Source organism: Fusarium solani, assembly GCF_023522795.1.
Source record: "Fusarium solani strain SB1 chromosome Unknown bctg00000006, whole genome shotgun sequence".
In the NCBI taxonomy this organism is placed as follows: domain Eukaryota; kingdom Fungi; phylum Ascomycota; class Sordariomycetes; order Hypocreales; family Nectriaceae; genus Fusarium; species Fusarium solani.
In genome coordinates this window covers 2,422,836-2,446,016 of record NW_027072151.1, presented here as the reverse complement: position 1 = coordinate 2,446,016, position 23,181 = coordinate 2,422,836, and the positions used below count along the sequence as shown (strand labels likewise).

General features: G+C 53.6%; 6 protein-coding genes across 6 annotated transcripts; 2 read left to right on the top strand and 4 right to left on the bottom strand.

Annotated features, from left to right (window-relative positions):
* Nucleotides 1-86: 86 nt before the first annotated feature.
* MRS44_010466 (uncharacterized protein) lies at nucleotides 87-3,478 on the bottom strand (the record flags this gene model as incomplete). The annotated part of the gene is made up of 4 exons (XM_065620131.1): nucleotides 87-684; nucleotides 734-842; nucleotides 895-3,312; nucleotides 3,397-3,478. The coding sequence occupies 4 exons, from the start codon at nucleotides 3,476-3,478 to the stop codon at nucleotides 87-89; spliced, it is 3,207 nt and encodes a 1,068-aa protein (XP_065476320.1).
* Nucleotides 3,479-3,990: 512 nt separating this feature from the next.
* Nucleotides 3,991-7,712, bottom strand: MRS44_010465 (uncharacterized protein; the record flags this gene model as incomplete). The annotated part of the gene is made up of 6 exons (XM_065620130.1): nucleotides 3,991-4,136; nucleotides 4,189-4,966; nucleotides 5,017-5,367; nucleotides 5,423-6,590; nucleotides 6,659-7,106; nucleotides 7,373-7,712. 6 exons carry the CDS (start codon nucleotides 7,710-7,712, stop codon nucleotides 3,991-3,993), a joined length of 3,231 nt encoding a protein of 1,076 aa, XP_065476319.1.
* A 586-nt stretch (nucleotides 7,713-8,298) lies between these two features.
* On the bottom strand, nucleotides 8,299-12,677 carry MRS44_010464 (uncharacterized protein; the record flags this gene model as incomplete). Its single annotated transcript, XM_046271374.2, has 3 exons — nucleotides 8,299-11,342; nucleotides 11,395-12,325; nucleotides 12,381-12,677. 3 exons carry the CDS (start codon nucleotides 12,675-12,677, stop codon nucleotides 8,299-8,301), a joined length of 4,272 nt encoding a protein of 1,423 aa, XP_046128508.2.
* A 2,718-nt stretch (nucleotides 12,678-15,395) lies between these two features.
* MRS44_010463 (uncharacterized protein) lies at nucleotides 15,396-16,856 on the top strand (the record flags this gene model as incomplete). Its single annotated transcript, XM_065620129.1, has 4 exons — nucleotides 15,396-15,597; nucleotides 15,684-16,383; nucleotides 16,438-16,745; nucleotides 16,801-16,856. The coding sequence occupies 4 exons, from the start codon at nucleotides 15,396-15,398 to the stop codon at nucleotides 16,854-16,856; spliced, it is 1,266 nt and encodes a 421-aa protein (XP_065476318.1).
* A 719-nt stretch (nucleotides 16,857-17,575) lies between these two features.
* On the bottom strand, nucleotides 17,576-19,143 carry MRS44_010462 (uncharacterized protein; the record flags this gene model as incomplete). Its single annotated transcript, XM_065620128.1, has 4 exons — nucleotides 17,576-17,876; nucleotides 17,979-18,449; nucleotides 18,656-18,953; nucleotides 19,011-19,143. The coding sequence occupies 4 exons, from the start codon at nucleotides 19,141-19,143 to the stop codon at nucleotides 17,576-17,578; spliced, it is 1,203 nt and encodes a 400-aa protein (XP_065476317.1).
* Nucleotides 19,144-21,375: 2,232 nt separating this feature from the next.
* MRS44_010461 (uncharacterized protein) lies at nucleotides 21,376-22,805 on the top strand (the record flags this gene model as incomplete). Its single annotated transcript, XM_046284592.2, has 2 exons — nucleotides 21,376-22,386; nucleotides 22,443-22,805. The coding sequence occupies 2 exons, from the start codon at nucleotides 21,376-21,378 to the stop codon at nucleotides 22,803-22,805; spliced, it is 1,374 nt and encodes a 457-aa protein (XP_046128511.1).
* Nucleotides 22,806-23,181: the final 376 nt, after the last annotated feature.

Below are 23,181 nucleotides of genomic sequence, written 5' to 3'. Positions count from 1 at the left end.
ACTCGACCGTGGAGTCGAGCTGCACATCCCCTAAACGACCCAAGTCGAAAGCAAAGAAAACTCCCAGACACAAAAAAAACGACCTTCTAGAATCCCCTTCCCCAGCTTGGCGCCCGCGATCTATCAACCTTGTTCCCCGTTGCCTGGTTCAGGCATCCATAGTGTACCACGGTGTTGTCCGGCAATACCGCCACCACGCTTCCGCCGATGCGCATGCCGCCCCCGAGCTTCTTGTGGCAGACGAAGCAGTGCCGCTCATCTGTTATTGATACGTGCCTGTTGCGTCCACCCTGGCCGCCCTGAACGTCGTCACCCAGGTGCAGTCGCGCTGCGATGGAGATGCCCTCAGCTTGGCGCAGTCCCGCCACGATCCTAGCTTCGTTCACGAGGCTGTTGGCTGAACGGATGCGGCCTCGGAAGTAGGATTCAAGTGACCGCACAGGGAGGTCATCAGGGATGAGTCCCAGTGTTGACTTTGCTGGGAGTCGAGATCCATGCTTGGAAAGGAGGTCCAGTGCTGGCTCAAGGTTGGGCTTGTTTGGTGGTGATGGCTGCAGGTAGAGCGACAACAACGTGTGGTAAATGGACGGTGTTGTGTTTTCTGGATCCTCTCCTGCATCATCCCTTGCATTCGGCTGGGATGATGGAGTAGTATCCTGAGTCAAGTTGACTCGATTACAGTAGCTATAAATGTTAGCTGGTGAAAGAATACAAGGCATCTTGCAAGACATACTCTTCGGCTTTCTGGTAATCCTTCATCTTGAACACATAAATCTCGAGCGCCTGCTTGTGCTGGCCCATGTTGCTCAGCACTACAGCCTGCGCCTCGTAGAATGCCGGGTCTGTCATTGTTAGTACAGCCACCACTCAAGCAGTAATAGGGGCATATCTTACCATCTCTTGGAATCAGCCCAAAAGCTTTGCTCAGGCTGTAAACCTGTTTCGATTCCCTCAAGAAGGTAATGAACCGGTCGAGCAAGGCATCCCATTCGTCACCCCGCTGCATCTGCTTCAAGTTCTTGACATAAAGCTCTACCAGGCGGTTGTGAAGATCTGGTGTCATATCCTCCAACTCGTTGATGATGTGCTCCAGATATCGACCTTCCAGCTGCATATCCACATCATGTAGGAACGCCACGACCTTCTCCCGTGGCAGTGTCTCTGCATTCTCTGTGTCGCCGATGAAGATCTCCAGAGCCTCATCGGGGCTGGCCTTGAGCGTCCACTCGGCATGTTCCAAGATCAGGTCGATTTCAGACGGAGGTAGGTTCTTGAGATACTGAATGGTACGCTCTGGTCCATGGAGAGTTGGTGCGGCCTCATCCGGCTCTTCAGCAGAGCCAAATCTGCGCAGCAACTCCAATGCCTCCTTATGTAGCTTTTTGCCGTAGAAGAAATCCACCAGCTCGGTGTAGCGGTTGTGTTCCAAGAGTTTCTCATTGACCACGTTAGGATCGCAGAAGTTGGGAATTCGGAACAGTGAGCCTGCCAGAGTTGGCCGAGAGAACATGTAGGCACGGAATAGAGTCGTGTCAACCAGTCGAAAAGTATTCCGCAACTCCTCTTCCATCTTCTTTTCGGACTCATCCAGCCCCATCCTCAGGAATTTCTCTGCTACATCTTCTGACGAATCATTGCGTTCGCTTCGGGGCTTCAAGTTTCCAGTAACGGGGTCAATGACTCTCTGAAGTCGAGCACGAGTCCCTGCAAGATAGCTATTCAGCTCCAGGACAGCATTCATCAAATCCTTGTCCTTCAGCGGCTTATCCTCGTTTGACTCCGTCTCTTTGACGCTCGCGGTGTCATCGGCATCGGGCGTTTCCCTCTTTGAGATAATGGACGCCGTGTCGGATTGAGGTTTCCTGTAACTGCCGGTAAGATACCGAGCGAAGCCCCCTTTGGCTACAGGCGACGGTGATTCGTGAGGTGGCTCAGCAGACTCTGGAGTGCTTGGCCGTGTCCCATTGGTCTTCTTCGGAGATCCAGGGGCTTCTTCCTCCCTTTCTTCCTCCTCACGGCCTGCCCATGCTGATAGTTCTCCTGCAATTTGAGGAGGGTACATCTTGAGTACTCGCTCGGGAGGCGCGTGCACAGTGTCCTCATTGAAGAGATCCATAGACTGTCGATATCTCTTCTTCTTGAACAGCATCTCGGCCTTGAGCATCTTGACTTCCCGAAGCGTCTGGGTCTTGTCCTTCAACAGAGCATCCTCCAGCATCTCTAGGATGCTAATAGCTTCGTCAAACTTGCCACCATCCACCAGCTCCTGAATTTGGGAATCATAGTCTGTTGCGTCCATCTTCCACACGCACCGCTCGCTCGAGATGTGGAAGCCCTTGCCGGCATGGGCCAAGCTCACTGTGGGCGGAGGGAAGTGAAGCTGTGCTGCTCCCGGAAGAGCCAGATTTTGCAGAAGTGAAAGGGTAGACGGATTCCGGACTTCGAGGGAGCCCTTTGACGGAGCTTGTAATGCGAGGATATAGGGGTACGAGTACCCTATCGACTCTGGAGCTGACTGCCAAGGAATCTGCCGCCTCTCCAAAGGCTTCCCATCATCGTCGATAAACAATGTGTTGATATCCTTGGCAAGGAGCATCTCCCCTTCTGCCAGCTTGGCCGCCAACGGCTTGGGCATGTATCCTCCCAAGCCCATATATCCCATTCCAGCACTGCTCATAGCACCGAAGCGGCTCGTCTGTCCAGCTGCAGGGCCTGCCCCGGGGCTCACAATCTCCTCTATTTCACGGGTCACGACGTTGACCATGACATATCCACCGTTCATGCCGCACACCAGTTTCGTTGCGCTCGCCCATGTCACGGACCGGATCGATTCAGCCAAGATGACCTCCCCAACATCCTCCGACAGTTCGCTCTCGTGCCAGCTCCATAGCAATAGCTTTCTCTTGACCGCAACCGCCAATCTGCTGATAATCTCGGGAATGCCCGTGTCCGGATCCTTAACGATATTCGATGTTACAGCAAAGCACGACGCGTTCTTGGTCCGGCTCAGCGTCTCAACAAGCTCGTAAGTCTGCAGATCGTACAACGAAACGTGATAGTTTGAGAGAGACACGATCGTGTTTGCCTCCTTGATTATGGCTAGCTGCTCAATGGAGCGCGTCGAGAAGCGTTCTACCTCACGCAGCAGATCGGTGGGTTTCACGGGCACCTTCAGAGGGGCAACATCCCCGTTCGTGGGAGAAGCCGGGGCAGCATTTTTATCGGTGGAACCGTTGGTAGGTTGGTCGGGGAGCTCGTTGAGGCGGTAGACACGGAGGGCGCCGCTGTTAAGGCCGACGAGAACACGGTCACCTAGGATCAGGTCAATCACAGCTCATGCAGCAACAGCCATTGTCTGCCAAGAGACAAGACTGGGAGCCCGGAACAGTCTCATACCGTACGCGAGGATCGTCTCGATCTTGGACCTGTCCCGCTGGCGCAGCTCGATGATGGGACGGGCTGTGAAGGCGGAGAGCATGGCGCCGGCCAGCTCGAAGCTGTGATGGCTATCCGGAGAGGAGGCGCATCAGATGAAGGACAAGTAGCAAAGGCGCAGAGTTCCCTAGAGCCGAACAAGGACACAGAGATGCTTGGTATCAGTTGTGTTGTCGCCTGGACAATCGCGAATTTGTTGGGTGCCGGAATCTGGGGCAGGGTCATGCCGCCCTCGGCGGGAACATCGACGTCAACGGATGGCCAGAGCTTCTTGCATTACACAGTGGTACAGTGTAAGTTCGCACTCATACCAGGCAGCTTTATCCGTAAAATGACTTGAATTCCAACAAATAAATTCCTCCTCGTCTACATTTCAAAATGCAACTCGTCTATCGCGCACTTTGTCTATACTTGCTTGATAATATTGTAATTCTTCCAGATGCCAATAGAAACGACCATGGCCAGAGCCATAAAGAAACACCATCAACTCGAACCGGAACTTCATGTTCATCCTCTCATCCACAACCAAAACTCCCTCCAAATGTCTCTCTCCCTTTAATCAAGTCCAGCAACTTGCATGATTCCATATCCCAGGGTCACGACTACAATAAGAGTCATGATACTGCTTGGCACACCACGGCTGATGAAATGTTTGACCTGCAGATACCGCTGGCCAAAGGGATCTTCCTTCATGATGGCAGCTACAACATGTTAGATCGAGTTCAACTTTCAAAACACACAAAGAAAACTTACTCATGTTGGGGAAACCACTCGTGGGCAAGCCCATGGCAGCACTGCACATGAGAACGCCTCCCATGACAAGCAGGTTGGGGTGTGGCTGGTCCATGGCGACACCAACGTCAAACACAAGCGGCAGGAAAATCAAGGCAGCCACCGTGTGACTAATGAAGGTGGCGATGACCAGGATCAGTCCCGAGAAGACAACCAGCACGCCGTACAGGCTCATGCCCTCCACCTTCTGGGAAACCAGCTCGGCAAGCGTATGCAGGAGACCAGACGACCGGACAGCCTTGCCCAGAGACAGACCTCCAGCAGCAAGGATGATAATGGTCCAAGGGAAGTTGTTAAAGTCCTCCTTTGTCAGGATACCAATTCCGAAGAAGAGCACAATGGGAATGATGGCAATGACTCCCATATCTCCAAACTCGGCCTCAAGCTGATGGCTGGCACACCACAAAGCAATAGTAGCAACGGTGACAATGGTCACAAACCACTGGAGACCCGTAAACTTCTCCTTGACCGGTCGAATCGGGGCAATTGTCGTGCCCTTGCCGGGCTGGAACGACACAAGTAGGAGAAGCCAAATCAGGACAATTGAAACAGCGCCAACGGGAATGACGATGAAGAACCATTGGAGCCAGGTCGGAGCAGGCTGCATGATACCCATAGCAACCACGTTTTGAGGTGACGCAATGGGAGAAAGCATGCCACCAATGTTGGAGGCGAGCGCAATACCAATGATAACCGCCTTGGACATGTTGGAATCAGACGGCAGAGTTCGAAGCATAGGCTGGTCCACTGTCAGTCTTGTTATTCATAGTATGCTCTAAGTTAACTCACCTCAATGATTGAATAGCACAGGACTGGCGCAGCCACATTACTGATCAGCATAGACGCAAAAGCAGCCACAAACATGTTGGCGATCAGGACCGTCCTGGGCTGAGTACCAGCCTTGCTAAGAACCAACGTAGCCAATCGCTTGTCGATGGTGCACTTTGACAGAGCCGCAGCCAGAGTGAAGCCACCAAGGAGAAGCATAATAACGGGCGTCCACATGGCAGCAAAGATGGCTGATGTGGCTTGCTTGGAATCAAGACGCCTCTGAGGCTTGCCGGGCGTCTCGTCGCGGACAACACGTAGGACGACAGAGAGGAAGGGAATCAGTAATGAAGTGACAAAGAGAGGAATAGTCTATAAAGCTGTTAGCGTCCTGCCGGTTGAGACGAGAACTGTCATGCAAGCTTACCTCGGTAGCCCATAGCAAACTGACAAACACCAACATGGCCAGGCAGTTTTGCTGCTCAGCCTTTTCCATGATGGGGAGCAAAAGAAGAAGGAAGAAGATGGTCACACAAATGATGAGAGTCCACAAAGACGAGCTGGCCAGCCACGGCGGCACCGTGATCTTGCCAAAAGGCGTGGAGATCTGAGACTTGATAGGCGCTTTCGCTTCATCACCTTGCAATCTCCTAGTGATGTTGCCTCTCTCCTGGCCAAGGAGCGCCTGGCCCAGTCCTGCAGCTTCAGCTCTACGCTCGATGCCGATAAGATCTCTCCACACAGTGTTGCGCTCCCAGACAACATGCTCTCTGAGATGAGAGCGCAGGTCCTTACGAGCCAGCTGCTCATCTCCACCAGTGACGATCTCAGCGTACGCCTTCTCCATCTTGGCAATGTTGTCCTCAATGACACGCTTAGTCTCATCCTTGAAGGGATAGGCAGAATCGACATAGGCCTGGAGGTACGACGTCTTGAGCTCCTTGTCGAGGATCTTGTCAAACTTCTTGAGGACCTTGCTGAAACCGGTGCGGTTGAGCTGGATATACGACTTGAGTTCACACAGCGACACGTAGAGGCTGACGATGCGCTTCTTGAGCATGATACCAGACGAGAACAGCCCAGAAGCGAACATGAGCGACTGATCACCGTAGTCGTCGGCCGTGGTGCTGTGCCTCCGCGCTCCAGCGCGACCAAAGTCGCTTGAAGCATTGAGGTCGTTGGAAGGTGGCTTTATGTTAGGAAGCGTCCTCCTGCGGGCTCCACTGCTTCTTCGCCTCGTCAGACCGGTCGTCTCGTCTTCATCGCTACCGCTATCCTCGTTATCGGAGCTGCGGCTCTGGGGACTCCTGGATCGGAAGCCGTTACGACCATCGCGGCGGCTCGACGAGGAAAGGCGTCGCATGTAGCGATTATCGGCAATGGCGGATTCGGCTTCGTCACCTACATCGCGTAGGAGCTGGGCGGCCTCCTCAAGAAGCTCGCCTTCCTTGGATACGTAGAAGGAGCAGATCTTTTCGAGCTCGACGTCGAGAGCCCTGGAGAAGACCTCCTCTGGGTTCTCGTGGTTTATGAGGGGTCTCGACTCGGCATCGCCAGCACGGGCTTGGTGGACAGTCTTTTCGAGCTGGTAGATTCTGCGGGTGGCAATCGTGTTAGTCTGGAGATGACATGACGGCAAGCAACAAAGGGAGGGCTGACGTACAGCTTCTTGAGATTGCTGTAAGCGATGTAGTGGCTGCTCCAGTCGGGAACAGCATTGAATTGGATGCTGTGAGAGAACTTCATCTCGTCCTGCTCTTCAAGCCAGCGGCGCTTGTCGTCTCGTTTGACCCGTCTCCGGGATTCGCGATCAGCGGCGTCGTGTCGAGCCTGGATGGGCGGGTAGTCGACGAGCTCAAACTGCTCTCCGTCGTAGTCGCGTGGCAGCACGGGGGCTGTCTCGTCGTCGTGGTCTAGCAGGGAGACGGCTCTCCCTCCTCGTGTCGGTCGGTTGTCGTTGTCGTTGAAGCCGGGTCGCGGGCTCTGAAGGGCGGAAGGGACAGCGCCGGGTACGGAGGAGGGATTGTCGGGGGAGGATGGGGTCGGAATGGTTGCGACTCCAGAGGCAGAACAAGGGAGAAGAGAAGAGGAAGAAGGGTTCAAGGTTAGGGCTTTTCCAACGGATCAAGAACAAGAGGCGGAGGATGTGTGCCTGTGACGAGCGGCATGTGGTCCAGTTCGGTGCAATTGTGCGTCCAGTCCAGCCCAGTGTCCTGTCTGTCCAACAAGCAGGCGCGGCGCCAAAAACCCAAGCCCGCCAAACCAAGGATGATATCCACCTTCTACCGTTGGAGATGGAGATGGGGGCAACCTTGACTTGAGGTGGGCGATGGTAGCCTGTACTGTACCCAGAAAAAAAAGTGTGTACAGCACTAACACCCACCCTTGGGTCCGTAGCGTCGCAACCCGTTGGCGGATGTTAGATCGTGACCCGATCCTTTTGCTGCACCGTGATGATCTTGCGACAACGGTGTCAAGTCAAGTTTTGCAGGCAAAAAGAAGTGAGGCTTGGCTGCAGCGCAGGCAAAGCAGTGACGACACGTCTCGTGAAGGATTGAAAGAGCAGAGCAGAACAAACTGGAAGAGTGACAGATAGACAGCAAGGGGTACGCAGTACTTGCTTGAAAGGTACTTGCGCTTGGCTCATAATAGGCTGGGCCTGATTCGCACCCATGTACACTGACGTCGATGCTTGTTCTGGACACCGAGTCTTGCATGGCGTACCCACAGCGAGACCCTGGAATGCAATTGACCCTGTGCGAATGCTTGAAGTGCCCGTGTCTATTCAAAGTGCATGACTTGTTCCTGAGGTTGTTTATTGCTTCTTCGTATTGATATCGGTTCAGGGGACGGCCGGCAGCAAGAGCTAAAAAAGGCGGTAACAACGTGTAGGGTGTCCGAGATTCATCATATGATAGCCCCCGTGGGCAAATCCCCTGAATTGACAGGACAGCTTTGCCATGTCGTGCAGCCTCTACGGCTCACGGCTGAGACACTGAGACATGCTTCCCAAAGGGGATCAAGGTCAGGTGCAGAGTTGGAGGCGTGGGGGCGGCCAGGATCGATCCATGGGAATAGCACGGTACCTTGTGCACAGTACCGTCGACTCCAAAGCTTACTCCAACATGAACATGCCACAAACACCAGACATGAATGAAACTATCAACACATCAGGCTTGTCTCGTATAGTTCTTCTTTCTCTTGTACAATGTCCAATCTCGACTAGGTAGGTAAATTACATATGCTGGTATCTCAAATTGTCTCCTCGACACATCAACTCTATGAAACTGAAGTGCAAATCCTCTAACTGCCCAGCATTTGCTGCAGAGCATTCGTGCGATACGTCTCGCTCCTCTCCACAAGCTCCTCGTGCCGTCCCTTCTCAACGACCTTGCCAGCCTCCACCATGAAGATGACATCTGCCTTGCGTACCGTATGCAGTCTGTGAGTGATGGCAATAACAGTGATACCACGTGCCACACGCTCCAACCCTTCCTGCAGAGCACGCTCGCTCTCGGCATCGAGCGCACTTGTGCTCTCATCGAGGAGGAGCAGCTTTGGCTTACGCACGAGAGCACGCGCGATTGCTAGGCGCTGACGTTGTCCTCCCGAGAGCCGAGAGCCGTTTGGCCCGCACTCGGTTTCATAGCCGTCGGGCAGCTCCATGATCATGTCGTGAATGTTAGCCAGCTTACATGCTTCATGGATCTCCTCGTCTGTCGGGCGGTGGTCTGGTGTAGCACCTAGTGCCACGTTGAATCGAATCGTTCCATCAAAGAGAGCGCAGTCCTGGGGCACCACAGCAATGTCGTGGCGAAACTCGGTGCCTTCACGGGCGCAGATATCGTCCCCGTTGATCTCAACAGTTCCGCTCGAGGGTCGATACATGCGCTGCACCAGGGACATGATGGTTGACTTGCCAGCACCCGAAGGGCCAACGAGGCCAACAAACTGTCCTGCTTGGATAGTGAACGACATGCCCGTGAGAATCTGGATATGAGGTCGAGCAGGGTACGCAAACTTGACGTCCTTGAAGACAATAGTAGCGCCCGTGGTGCTACCGCTCTTGACAGGAGCTTCTGCCCGTGCTTCGATATCCTTCTCCGTCTCTTCAACAGCTAGGGTCAGCTTGCGCTTCTTGGCCTGATCCTTTGAAGACCCGATGTCGATCAAACTCAGGATTCGCGATGCCGCAGCTCTGGCTCGAGACACCTCAGGGGCAAGACTGAACATTTGACCCCAGAGCTGTGCACTGACCAGCATGCAGATAAGAATGATGAAGAACTCTCGCTGCGTGGCCTCGCCCTTTGTGATTCGGTTCGATCCCCACCAGTACGCGAAGGCGTAGATCAGGTTTCCGGTGCTGTTTGCGATGGCCAGCCACAGATTGGCATACATAGAAGCAAATGTCATTTCCTTCCGAGGCCCCTTGAGCGCACGTCGGTAGGATTCCATGATCTCGTGCTCGATAGAGAGCGACGATATAGTCTTGAACGAGTTGACGGCTTCCACCGAGATGCCCACAGCACTAGAAAAGGCGCCAGCATGGCGACGCTCGAACTGGGAGAGGGATCGAAGTTGCATGATGCCAGAGCCAAGAAGGAGAGGAACTACAACCAGGCAAACAATGGCAATCTTCCAAGCAACGATGTGCGAGAGAATGATGGCGACGAGGAAGTTGACCACGATGGAAAAGATGGTACCGATGATAGAGCCGCTGAAGCCACCCACGGCAGCAGCATCAGTCGTGATGACGGACATGAGCGCAGTGGGGGTGCGTCCTTCGGACTGATGCCAGTCAAGATCTTGCTCATACAGAGACCGGAAGCAGAGAACTCGGATCTTGTACAGCAACTTCTCGGCAACCATGCCGAAGCCAGTCCAGCTCGTAGTGTTGGCCAACAGCTCCACGCAGGCGACCAGGAACCACATGCCTCCAAAGAACTTGCCGGCCCACAAGATGTCATCGACAGTGTTGCAGGGGCTGACGTTGTCGATAGTGTAGCCAAAGATGAGACCGGCAGACGAAAAGGTCAGTCCGACGATACTGGCAGCCAGGAGGCATATCAAGATATGGAGGGTGTATGGTCGTGCCATACCACTGATGCTCTTAATGACGACCCAGGCTGACTTGTTAGAATCCAAGGCGGGATCTCCATCAGGGCTAGCCTCTTTGTCTTTGTCCTTGACCGTTTCTTGTTCTTTGACTTCCTCTTTCTTTGTTTCGATAACCTCCTCCTTCTCCACATCCTTGACCTTGATGTCGCCAATGGTCTCCTTTTCCGAGTAGATTCCATCGCTAGACTCTCGAACAGTGCTAGTGATGGAACCTGCATCCTCTGAGTCGACCGTCTGTAGGCGAACCATGCTAGCATATGAGCCGTTCAGCGTCATAAGCTCCAGGTGATTTCCTTGCTCGATGATATCGCCATTGTTCATGACAATGATGTTGTCGGCGTTCTTGATGGTTGACAGGCGGTGGGCGATGGCAATGACGGTTCTGTTCTTGGCGATAGATTCGATGGCTGTCTGGATTCGACGTTCACTAGCAGAGTCCAAAGAAGCAGTGGCCTCATCGAGAATGAGAATCTTGGGGTCACGAATCAAAGCGCGGGCAAGGGCAAGTCGCTGTCGCTGACCACCGCTCACGAGTTTTCCGCCAGTGCCGACTTGTGTTCCGTATCCATTCTCAAGCCTCTCAACAAAGCCGGCTGCATCTGCCAGCTTAGTAGCCTCCTGCACTCGGTCAACGAGATCGATCATATCCTGGCCGAAGCCCTGGGCAGCAGTCTTGAGGTCCTCGCCGTTCCGCAGCTTAACAGCCAACTCAGCAAGACCAGTACCCAGGATAGTAGCCCTAAACCGTTCATGGTCAGGCTGAGGAGAGTTCATGATACCAAGTGCGATGTTCTCGATGATCGAACGGTCCAGAAGAGAGGGCTCTTGCTGCACCAGACTCATGTGGCTTCTTAAGCTCTTGACATTGATATCCTTGATGTCGCGCCCGTCCAGGTAGACTGTTCCCTCTGTGGGATCGTAGATGCGAGAAGTGAGACCAGCGACAGTCGACTTGCCGCTTCCAGACAATCCAACAAGTGCTGTATGCTTCCCGGCAGGGCATTCAAACGAAACGCTCTTCAGAACCTTGTGGTGAGGTCGAGAAATGTAGGCGAACGAGACATCCTTGAATGTCACGGTTCCTTCGATCAAAGCGAGCTTCTCGCCATTCTCGGAACCAGCATCAATTGCTGCCGGAGTGTCCATGTCCTGTCGAAGCTTTTCGAAAGCTCCAACTGCGCCAGCGATAATTGGTAGCAGCGGTGCGATACCTCCAAGAATGACACAAGCTAAGAGACATGTCAGTAAACGGGACTCACAACGGGTAGAGAGAACACGTACCATCAACCAACAGCAGGATAACGGTATAGATATCACCAACCGAGATGTCGCTCTTCCCCTCGACTGTTCTAGCAACCTGCTTACTACCCTGCCAGAAAGAGAGAGCATTGGCAGAGTAGGCAATGAAGTAGAGCATTCCAGCCTGAACAGCAGCAACAAAGGCCTTATTGGTGCCTTGCTTACGAGCACCCTTCATCCTCTCAGCAAAGATGGCTTCAAGACGAGGACCGGCGCCAAACGCCTGGACAACAGGAATATTGGACAGAACCTCGGAGGCTATTGAGGAAGCCGATGCAATCCTCTCAGACATGGCGCTCGTGAACTTGGCTGTAAAGAAGCTACCGACACCTCCAAGGAGCAAAAAGGCCGGTACCAGTGAAACAAGAATGCCAGCCAAGGTAGAATTCTTGACGAAGGCAACAACGTAGGAGGAAATGAAGAAGGATATGCAAGCCATGCAGATGCCAACCTTTTCAGAGGTACCCGACTGAATAGCTTGAATGTCGGAGTTGAGGCGGGATGAGATCTCGCCGGCTTGTCTCTCGTCGAAGAAGGTAGCATCCTGCAAGAGAATGCTCATGAAATAGCGATCGCGAAGACGGGCCTCAAGGCGGCGACTGAAGAGGGACCAGCTGACAATGTAGATGTAGATGAGGGCGAAGCTCACGATGCCGATGTAGGTAATCTGCAGGACCTTCTTGTTTATGCTATCCTGAAGCTCGTCTGGTGTCTGCTGGCCCACAATGTCACTGCTGCTGCAAGAAGCTTTGTTGAGGTCGTTGACGACCTGACCGAAGATGATACCCATAAGAGGGAATGGCGCACCGGCGGCGATGGCGGCAATGGTGCCAACAATGAGGAGAATTATATCGATCCATGATGGCTTGGCGTAGAAGAGAAGCTGAAAGTAGGTAAAGAATGACTGGAAGGCCTACGAGAAGAGGTCTTAGCAGATGACCAGGTGCTTTCCCCATATTCAAACTGACCTTGCGCTTTTCCACTGGAGGGGTCTGAGAGGTCGCCGACACAGATGATGATCTTGTAGACGGTCGTGGCGAGTGAGTAGGTTGGTGCTCGATGGCGGCAGTGTTAACTACCTCGGTTGCGTTCTCGGTAGGGGCCGGCGCGTCCTTCGTAGTCACGTCTTTGGCTGGCGCATCATCCACAGTAACAATCTCGACAGTGTCCTTGGGACCATCTACAGGCGCGACGGTAGGAGTCTCGTTGGAGGGTTCGTTCTTGTCGGCAGCATTGCTCTGCTGCTCAGGTGAAGCTGAAGCCATCTTGGCCAGGCGTTGCTTGTGATCGTAAGATGAAGCTCCGAGGCTCAGATGGACAACTCCCAAACCATGATCCCTTTCGTACAGTAAAAGAGGCACAAAGAAGTGAAAACTCAAGAGACTAGAAGGTAGAAAATTATTCTGCGCCGCTGGCAGTAGTGATGGTGATGAGCCAAGGAGATCCTACTCGGTTACGACGCGCAGATCGGTTCTTTACTGTATCTTGGCGCGACCTGATGAACCATGCTTTAACAACAGGCCCTGCATGATCCTAGGAAGGAAGAGGTAAAGTAGACGGAGACGGAGACGGAGGCGGAGACTGCAGAGCCTCTGATGCGCCGAGTCAAACAAGCATAACGAACTGACGGGTCCTTGGTTGTCCCTTTGGCTCATAGCTTGGCATCTCTAACGGGTATCAAGCCGACGGAACTAGACGAGGAGGGGAGGAGGCCCCCCACCAGATTTACAGCATCGACACGACATGTGCTGGTGTGTGGTCCGTTGAGGCTTTACTCGGTTCGGGTTTCTGTGAATCAAGACCATGGCCGGCTCAGCTCTTGGTGGACGAGTAGCCAAATTGGGGTTGACAGGGGGTGAACATTGAATGCGAGTGAGTGCTCCTGGCTGAGAAGAAGGGAAGGCGAGCATGGGGGGGCCACGGATATGAGCATGGATGGTCTGCTTTAGATGGTCCGTGGAGAGGGTGAAGGTGGTGGTGGAGTTGTGCTTGAGGGTAAAGGTTGGATGTTCAGATGTCGAGGAAAGTACCTCGCATGTTCCTTCCGCACCGACCGAGCCCGGCTCCGCTACGGACACACCCCCTACTCCGGGCACCCACTTTCCAATCCCTAACAACTCATCGGGAGCCGTGTTACAGGTATGCTATACCGGTTTCCCCTCTGGACCTGGACGGACGGACAGACGGCATGGACCCTTTGTCGCCTCCTTCTTGGTTGCCAATGATGACGGAAAACACTGAGCGGCGCAAATTTCCCAGCGTGGAGCCATTCCAAGGGCTTCAAGCCCGGTCTCATCCTCGTCCTGGCCAGGATTGGCTTTCTCCAGGGGCACAGGCAGGCTAGCCAAGGATTTTCGGATCAGATAAAAAATTTCGTCTCCTCGTGGGATGGCAATCAATCAGCGAGTTTGCCAAGTTTGTGCCACCCCCCTTGAGTTATCTGATCTTCGCCCGACCATCGGTCACCGAATCAATCTCGGCATCCCCAACGCCTCTTTTCATGGTTCGCCGGCATTACACTGTGGGAGAAGGACCCAGGACAGCGACTTCGGGACTCAATGCCGGCATCGCAATGAAGAGAAGAGCATGGGAAGTTGTCAATGACCACTAATGATGTAGGAAGGATCCCTTTTTCTACCAAAGAGGACCAAGGGGGCTTCATGCTAAGTGCAATGTAATGTGACACTGCAAAAATGGCTCAGGACCACCTACGGCACTGGGGCTTTCCGGTCGACCCATTTGGCGTCAACGCTTGGCAAGTGGTTGAAGGAATGGCTACAGAACCTTTTGATTCCTTCCTTCCCATCCACGTGAATAAAGCAGGATGATGGCATCCACGCTAGAAGGTAGTATTGCACATACGTGGTCTAGTCTGTAGATCGGTCCTCTTGGTCGGTCCGGCCTTCGATCAGATAACGGTATGGCACACTGTCCTCCCGTCGCAGCCAAGCATTCCTTCGCAAGGATGAAAAAATCAGATCAGGTGGAACAAAACAATCCCGGGTGGAATTGTTTGCTTTTTCGGTCACATCCTAGTCCTTTCAGTCAGCGTCTCGTCATTCTGCCTCAATTCTGCTGCGTATTCGTTCTGTCTTCCAGTCATGGCGAGCTGGCACGGACGCACGTGCTCGGGTACGTACCGGCCCTCCGAGGTCGTCCCCAGGGGCTTGCGGCGCCTGGGACGGATCTGATAACTTTAACTCCACAATTGGGAGCATCACCAAATCCCAACGCCCGCGCCGTCCAAGGAGCCATGGAGCCCGCCCCACGGCGATGCCTCTGTCCGACTGGCTCCGGCCCGCATCGGCTCCTCAATTCTCGCTGTCCCGGGCACTCTGAGTAGGCCGCTTGTCATGGAATCCTGATGGGGAACAGGGCTGTGCAGACGGGAAGCTGTGAAGCTCGTCGTTTGTTAGCCAATTCCGAGGCCAGGTCACCCTTGATCCGACATTGACGCTTCTTCCTCTCGGTCCAAGGTCGCTAGCCGTCCGCTGTTTCGGAGAGCCTGTTGGCCTGCCTGTCAATATTGTACTGTGCGAGCGAGCCAGCGGTAGCAGAGACCGCCCTGCCGCACTGCGTCACCAATCCCGCCGCTGTCGCCTTTTTACTCTTGGGGAAACTTGTTGAGGGGGGGCCTTGCTTTTATTTCCGCTCGTCTATATTCCCGTCTTTCCTCTCCCTCTCGACTATTTCTTCTTCCTTCCTCAACCTCCTCCATCTTCCCCATCTTTCAGCTCATGTTCATCTCCCGAGTCTCTACCAGATTCTCGGAACAACTGCTGACGGCCCCCCACGTTTCTGCTTGCACTCACACCACGCGAGCCTTTTCGTCCCGTGCCTGGACCTCGTCCCGTCCAACTGCCATCGTACAATCGACGCTTCAGCTCCGTGCAAGAGCCATTCCCGTAGCGTCCAGTCCCCCGCTTGCATACCAGAATCGTCCCATATTCCACCATCCCAAGTCCTTTGCCAGCGCCACCACAATGGGCTCACTCCCCGAAGCATCCCACGCTGTGCGTGTCCTCGTTCTCGGCGGCTGCTATGCAGGCCTGTCTGCTGCTGTCAATCTGCTCGATCTGAGCCAGGGATACTCGCCCCGCATGAGCTCCGAGCCTTACGTCCACCACCCCAACCTGCCTCACTTTGACATTGAGATTACCATTGTCGATGAGCGGGACGGCTACTGTGAGTGAACGTTCGTCCGTGTCTCCGCTTTTCAGCTAGGCCTCGGCATCGTATAAGAGACCAGACCGCTGACCGTGATGCTGCAGACCACTTGATCGGCTCACCTCTGGCCCTGGCCGATTCGGAGTACGCCAAGAAGAACTGGGTCAAGTTCTCGGACATTCCTGGCCTCGACTCCCCGAGCATCAAGATCATCCAGGGCTCCGTCACCGACGTTGACCTTACCGCCAAGACTGCCACCGTCTCGGCCTACCTCACCCAGGAGAAGAGCACCCATCAGTATGACTACCTTGTCTCTGCCACCGGCCTTCGACGTGTCTGGCCTGTCGTTCCTCAGTCCTTGACCCGCAAGCAGTACCTGCTCGAGGCTGAGAACCACATCCAGGCTGTCAACCACGCTAAGGATGGCGTTGTTGTCGTTGGTGGAGGTGCTGTCGGTATTGAGATGGCTGCTGAGCTCAAGATGGTCAAGCCTCACGTCAAGGTGACCCTTGTCCACTCTCGAGACAAGCTCCTCTCCTCTGAGGGTCTTCCCGATGAGACCAAGGACGTTGCTCTTGAGCTGCTTCTCGAGTCTGGCGTCGAGGTTCTCATGAACCACCGCCTGGCTTCCACCAAGAAGGTCGAGACCCTCGACGGCAGCAACAAGCACGAGATTGAGTTCACCAACGGTCACAAGATGTTTGCCAGTGAGGTCATCATGGCCATCTCCAAGAGTGTCCCCACCTCTAAGTACCTGCCCGCCGCGGCTCTTGATGAGGAGGGATACGTCAAGATCAAGCCCAAGTAAGTAGAGACCGTCAAAGTATATCATGAACAGCTAATAACCTCTCCCTACAGCCTGCAGTTTGAGGATGGAACTCCCAACAACGAGTTCCACTTTGCAGCTGGCGACATCGCCAAGTGGTCCGGCATCAAGCGCTGCGGCGGTGCCATGCACCACGGCCACTACACTGCGCAGAACATCCACCAGCACATCGTCAGCCACCGAACTGGCGAGGCTCCCAAGTACCATGAGCTTAACCACTTCCCTCCTGTGATCGGTCTTGCCGTCGGCAAGAAGGCCGTCGCCTCCAGCCCTGACTCTGGCACCATCTCGGGTGAGGATGTTGCTCAGGCCTACTTCAGGGATGATCTTGGCTGGACAAGTAAGTTGAATACCTGATTTAATATTTAAATGGCCGGTGACTAACACATCCGCAGTTTGCTGGAATTATATGCAGCTCGGTGGACGCAAGACTGATGAGGCCAAGGTCTAGGGTTGGAAATACAGGGTTTTCAGGGGTTCGGCGTTATGGAATACAATAGGGTAGAACTTTGTTATGCCACGATGAGCGTATGTCGTGTATGCAATGAATAAGTTATGACATTCCATCAATTGATAATTGCCCAGAGGATGGTGGTGCCTTCTTTGAATGGTTGCGGATGTACTCGCATGGGGACGAGCTTGATCCTAAACCTCTCATGTAATCATACCCGGTAAGCTTTGAATGCAAGTATCGCCATGATTTTGATGCCATGTGTTAGAAGACAACACCAGTACGATAGATATTCTCTAACACAAACACATGTACAGCGTCTTCATGCTAAAGGTATTTTATTCGCCGAACTACCCTATGTCAGAACCTAAAAGGAGTTATTCATTGATTCATGAGTTTGATTTCATATCTAAAAAAGTTTCGGTCCAGGGTAGTAATGCTCTCTGATATCTGTAGAAGTATTTGGGTGTAAACATCCATGTAGATGAGGCTAGTCAATCCATTTGGCTCATGTTATAGTATTCATTCAATTAACCTGTGGGTAATCGTGGTGATGGGGGATGAAAGACTACCTACTCGTGAGACCATGCAAACGATAGTAAGTATCATTATGGCTATGTACTTACAATTGACGACTTGAACCTTATTATTTAGTTTGTCTTTTCAACACCATGCTCACAATACGGATACACCGATTACCATATTGATCCCTTCTCTGTTTAGATAACAAGGGTGCCACCAGCGAAGGCGATGAAGATCTGGCACATGACAAGGTAACCGACGTCGGTGTTGACGGTTCGGAACTTGAGCATCAGACCAACACCGAGAATAGTGAAGCCCACACCAAAGAAGAGGGCAAGCCACTTGAAACGACCATAACGGCGGATAAAGAGACCGACGGGGATACTCCAAAGACACGAGCCGGTGTTGTAGATGCTGCTCATCCACGTTTGCTCCACGACTGTCAAGCCATTAACGACCTGGATAAAACCGGAGAAGTAGGCGTCCCAGCAGTAAAAGCTGACAAAGACAGCCCCGGCCAGGGCGGAAGAGCCGACGACAGTGCGGTCAGTGAGTAGATGGTAAGGAAGAAACTTGGCCGGGGCGAAGAACTTTTCTCACAGGGCAAAGGCGATGATGAGAAGGCCGCCAAATATGAAGAAGCAGATGATGATGGGGGCCTTCCACTGCTCCTTCTGGTACGAATAGATGTTGAACGGGAGAAGGAAGAGAGCTATGCCAGCTGTGGTGAGCAATAGACCGACAGCGTCGAATTCGCGAGCGTAGTGGTAGGTGGACTCCCGCCACTTTCGGTTGCTCTCACGTTTGGGCACCAATCCCATGTGTTTGGCCTTATAGTAGTAGTACATGAAGAGACCAAAGAGAGGCAGCGTGACAGCAGGCGTAACGATGCAAAAGACGCCATAGCCCCATCGGAAGCCAGGCCCTTTGAGGAAGGCCGTGGTCATGTAACCCGTGATCCAAGTGGTGATGATATAAGGAGAAGACGCATAGGCGATCATTAAGCCTCGATTCTTGAGAGCAGATGTATCTGCGATGAAGATATGGAGACTAAAATCGACGCCATTGTATCTAACCAATTGTCAGCCAAAGGACAGAGTCAAAGTGATAGATTGATAAAGACATCAGCCCAAGTCCCGATCGGGTTACGCCCTGGAGGCTTGGAAAGGGGGCGCAGCCACATCCCCCAGAAAATCCGGGGATGCCAAGCACAGCTCGTGTAGGGCTGAACTATCGACGACCGAGTGTGAGTGTAAGCAAAAGAGACAAAAACTTACCCGACCCAGTAAAAGACCTGCGCTGCAGCATACGTCTTGATGCCGTTACACCCAGCCATCATGACTAAGCCCATTGTGAGAAAGATGATGAACAAGAGATAACCCTGAGGGCGGCCAAAGACACCGAGGACCTTTGCCAGCGTGAGCTTGAAGACGCCACCGATGATGGAGCTGAAAATGTCGACAGTTGGCGTGAGAGAGTGAGACTGGAATGCCGAGGTAACGTAAGGTTTAAGGGCGCCCGAGTTAGACTGCTGCATAGAATCGATAAAGTAGATGACCCAAATGGAGATGTACGCTGTGATGATAGCCGGTCAAGTCCACACGCTGGCCATAGCCTGTATGTTCTGCACACCGGCGTGCCCCTTGGAATCGACGGTTTCGTCGGTATCGAAGCCGCTGTGGTCGAGGTTGGCTTCTTTGTTGTGGCCATCATCTTGGCCGCTGCCAGACGGCGTGGCCGGCGACTTTACAGCCACTTCGGCCATGATTGAGAATCTGTCTCTTGAGACAACAATGAAGGGGGGCAAGAGACTGGAGGGAAGCAAGAGAGAATGTAGCTAGTCACGAGCCAGCGTCGTAATGGGCTACAGGCACATTGAATGTGAGACACAGGAAGAGAGGTTGAGATTGGGTAGGATTATCAATTATATATGCCAATAGATTAACAGAGAAAAATTATGATCACTGCTTAATAGAGAGCTTGCCAGGCAGCCGGTACCTGAAGTTCATGGAACCCATACTCGCGTCGAGATGGTGTGCCGTCTCCCGTATAGCCATGGTGCAACTGTTGCAATGACTGGGCAGAAAAAGCGGGATCACCAAATGGATCAGAAACCCTGAACCAACAGACATGGTGAGTTTGATCAGCTGCATGAAACCCTTTTTCGTCCATCGCGTGAGGGTCGGGAATAAGACGGCGGGAATATCAGCCCTCCATGAACCCAATTGATCGGCTATGACGGCTCATAGGTTGTCATGATGAAAGATTGATGGATGGTAGGGAAAAGCATCAGATGGAGCATCTCCTTCAAGGATTGGCATATAGCCGCACTCGAACTCTGGACTCCACCAGTCCCGGATCCGCGGGCAAGTTAAGATCCCACAGTCCTAGAAGAGTGTCAGCGACGATATTATCAGATAATCAGTAACGTGCCGTTGGCCACTGGTGGTGAGGCTCTTCGGGATCAGCGAAGAACGATGGGGGCCATGATGAAAACCCACTGTTGATCGGCAAGGAGAATTCTGCGAGAGCCAACTTGGCGCATGGGGGTACTAGGAAAGGACGGCAAGCACATGTCGCTGACAGTTGGGGAACGCCGTGAAGGCACCGAAGCTTGGCCTCTTTCCAACAGCATGTCCCACGAACTACCGGCGTCGAGCATCGGCTCAGGCGAACGCGTGGATAGTATGTACTAGGTAGGAGGACCCTCCTATTCTCTCCCACGTCCCCCACGAAGCCGTCGTGCTGTCCAAGTGTCTAGTGGCGCTCAACGAACCATGGGCCCCTAGAGAGTGGACTAGTGCGATGTGAGGTCTCTGGCCATTGTCAACGTTGCAAGCGATGAGGTGATGTAAATCAGATCAATTGCCCGAAGCGGAATAAGTCGCTGGGCCCTGGAAAAGCGGGTAGCTGATCCAAGATGGATTAGCGTGACGCTGGTCGATTCTTCAGCCAAGGTCTGGTGGGCAGCTGCCACGAATAGCATCCCTCGACGGCGTGGATGAGCGTTTTATCAGATCCCTCTAGTTTGGGTAGGCGGTGAGAGCATCTCCAGAGAGATTAGATAATCAATCCCATCTCCGACAACCGGCTTGCGGCCTGGCATGCATCGGGGGTGTGTCGATATTGGCTCGTCTTGGCCAGGGGATGCCGGCCCCTTTAAGTTATCAGATCCGCTTTTGCCCACGCTGGTGACCCAAGCAATCGCCCTGGTGCAGAGCATGCAAGCCACCATGCACCGGCCGGTACCGAAGGGTACAATCTCATGTCTTTGCGCCCTTGGTGGTCCTTTTCCCCGTACGAATCGCCAGAGTCGGCTTCGCCTGGAGCTTTTGCAGCGCTGAAAGTGCTTGGCTGCTGGGTGTGCCCCATGTGGCCCGGCAATGTTTCCGTCCCGAGGTTGTCCGTCCGTCTGGTGTGGCCGTGCTTGAGGTCTGGCCGATGTTGATATATCCTCAACTCAAGGACGAATGCCTTCATGAGGTACTTGGCCCTCGGCATGGTAGGGGTCTCGGTGATGGAGAACTGATCGGAGCTGTTGGTTTGCACATCTTGCGGGAGGGGATCTTTCGGCACTCGATAGCCAGAGACACGGCTCGACTAGCCGGTGCTTGGAGCGGCGACCGTGGACCGTTGTTGCATCGTTGACGCCCTTTACCGTTTCGCAACTGCACCTAGGCGTATTGTTGCAGCATGTGCCCTGTCTAGGCCAGGCCTAGTCCAACCGGCCGGCTAGCCTAGCAACGGCCTGAGAGCTGGGGATCCGATTGATAATGGTTACTGCACCCACACGCCGTGCAGGAAACAAGCGGAGTTGACAGCCCCAAGAACTGAGCTCATCCCGAAGTGGCGTCTGGCGACAGACGAGGTGCGGAAATTCTCCCACGGCCGGTTTTTCTTTTGCGAATAGCTTCTCGGCGCTCGGGATCCTTTTATTTCACTTCTCCCGACCTTGCTTCTTTGTCTCGATAATCCATATGTTCTAATTCCTGCCAAAATGTCAGCGCCAGCGGGTACTTTTTCTGCCGTCAAGGCCGGCGAGGCCATCATCAAGCTGCCTCATCCATACCAGACTGAGTATGCCATCGAAAAGGCCTCAGCTCCCTCCGGTGTCGAAACGCCTGTTTACAAGCTCGTTCATAAAGCTTCTGCGACAGCCAAACCTCTCCCTTTTGAGCTCCACAACTCTTCGCTCGTCTTCTCAGATCCAGTTGACCTCAAGTCGAGCGAGCTTCCTTCTCAATCCAACAACAGCCCTTGGGCTCGTGCTCGTCGCTCGCCCGGCGTCACCTTTTATTGGGATGGCGCTGAGGCCCCAACTTTGGGCCAGGCTTGGCTGCTCGTTTACACAATCCTCACGCTGAGGCCATCCGTGGAGTCTTTCCGCCTGGAGCTCCGAGGAGCCAACGCCGCGGTCTTGGGACGGCAGCTTGTCGCGGTCCTGCTTGCCATTGACCATCCTCTCAAGGCTCGGGAGAAGCGCCAGCCTTCCAACAAGACCGATGAGAGCCTTGTGCTTGTCCTGCGAAGCACCTTCTGGCAGGGCGCTGGTTCGCCATTTGGCCCCCGACCGGTTTGGTGCCCTGCTGAGTCGCCGTCGTCTCTGCCCGCGTCGAACCCTCTGGGATCATATCCTCTGACACCTTTCTACAACACCACAACCATTGCCTCGGCCGGCGACCCTGAGGATCCTGAACGATATCAGCAGTCATGGCACCCAATTCGGCCAGCCAAGCCCGCGCCGGGCGCGGTCATCTACAGCCGATGGATCCCCCATCTTAACGAGACCTTTTCCATGGTTTCGCTGGACTACGAGGATGCCGAGCATCTGCGCCTTTTCCATGAATGGCAGAACGACCCCCGTGTTTCGCAGGGCTGGAACGAGACGGGCACTCTCGAGCAGCACCGCGAGTACCTGCGTAATATCCATGAGGACCCCCACCAAGTTGCCATCCTGGCTAAGTGGGAAGACACCTACTTTGCTTACTTCGAGGTCTACTGGGCCAAGGTATGTCCCACCCTCCTTTTCCAAACCTTCCACGTTTCTGACCAAATGTTCTGCAGGAGGATCGCCTGGGTGGCTACTTCAACGCTGGCGACTTTGACCGCGGCCGCCACTCTCTCGTTGGCGATGTGCGCTTCCGTGGCCCGCATCGCGTGTCAGCGTGGTGGAGCAGCTTGATGCATTACCTGTACCTTGATGATCCGCGCACCATGTACGTCGTGGGTGAACCCAAGGAGACAAACACGACTGTTGTCATGTACGACTTTATTCACGGGTTCGGGTTGGACAAGTTTGTCGACCTTCCACACAAGCGCAGCGCTTTTGTTCGATGCTCTCGCGAGCGCTTCTTCCAGCTGTGCCCGTTGGGAGAGAACGAGAAGGTCGTTGGCGGCATGAGGTTGGGTCTGGTGCCCAAGCTGTAATTATTCAGGATACCCATGATAGCTGAGGATAGTGTTTCTGTGTGGATGGATGAATGATTTAGAAGAGGACAGTTAGTTGTTGGCTGAAACGGATGGATGTTTTGCCAGGATAAAAAGTTCAATTCTTAGCGGTCACCGCACTGTGTCACTGTGACTTCCGACGGGAAGGTGCATGTTGTGGATGGTGGTTGGTCGTGCATTTGGCAAGTGCGAACTGGAATTTTCATGTTTCCTTCCTTCTGACCCAACCAACAACCGCTACCTGTTTTTATTTGACCTTTTCATTCTCTGCAGACTCCATTTTAGACCTTGCAAACCCATTCATTCTGTATACCTATAGTTTTCCATAATTTCATCTACTCCTTTTGAACAGAAA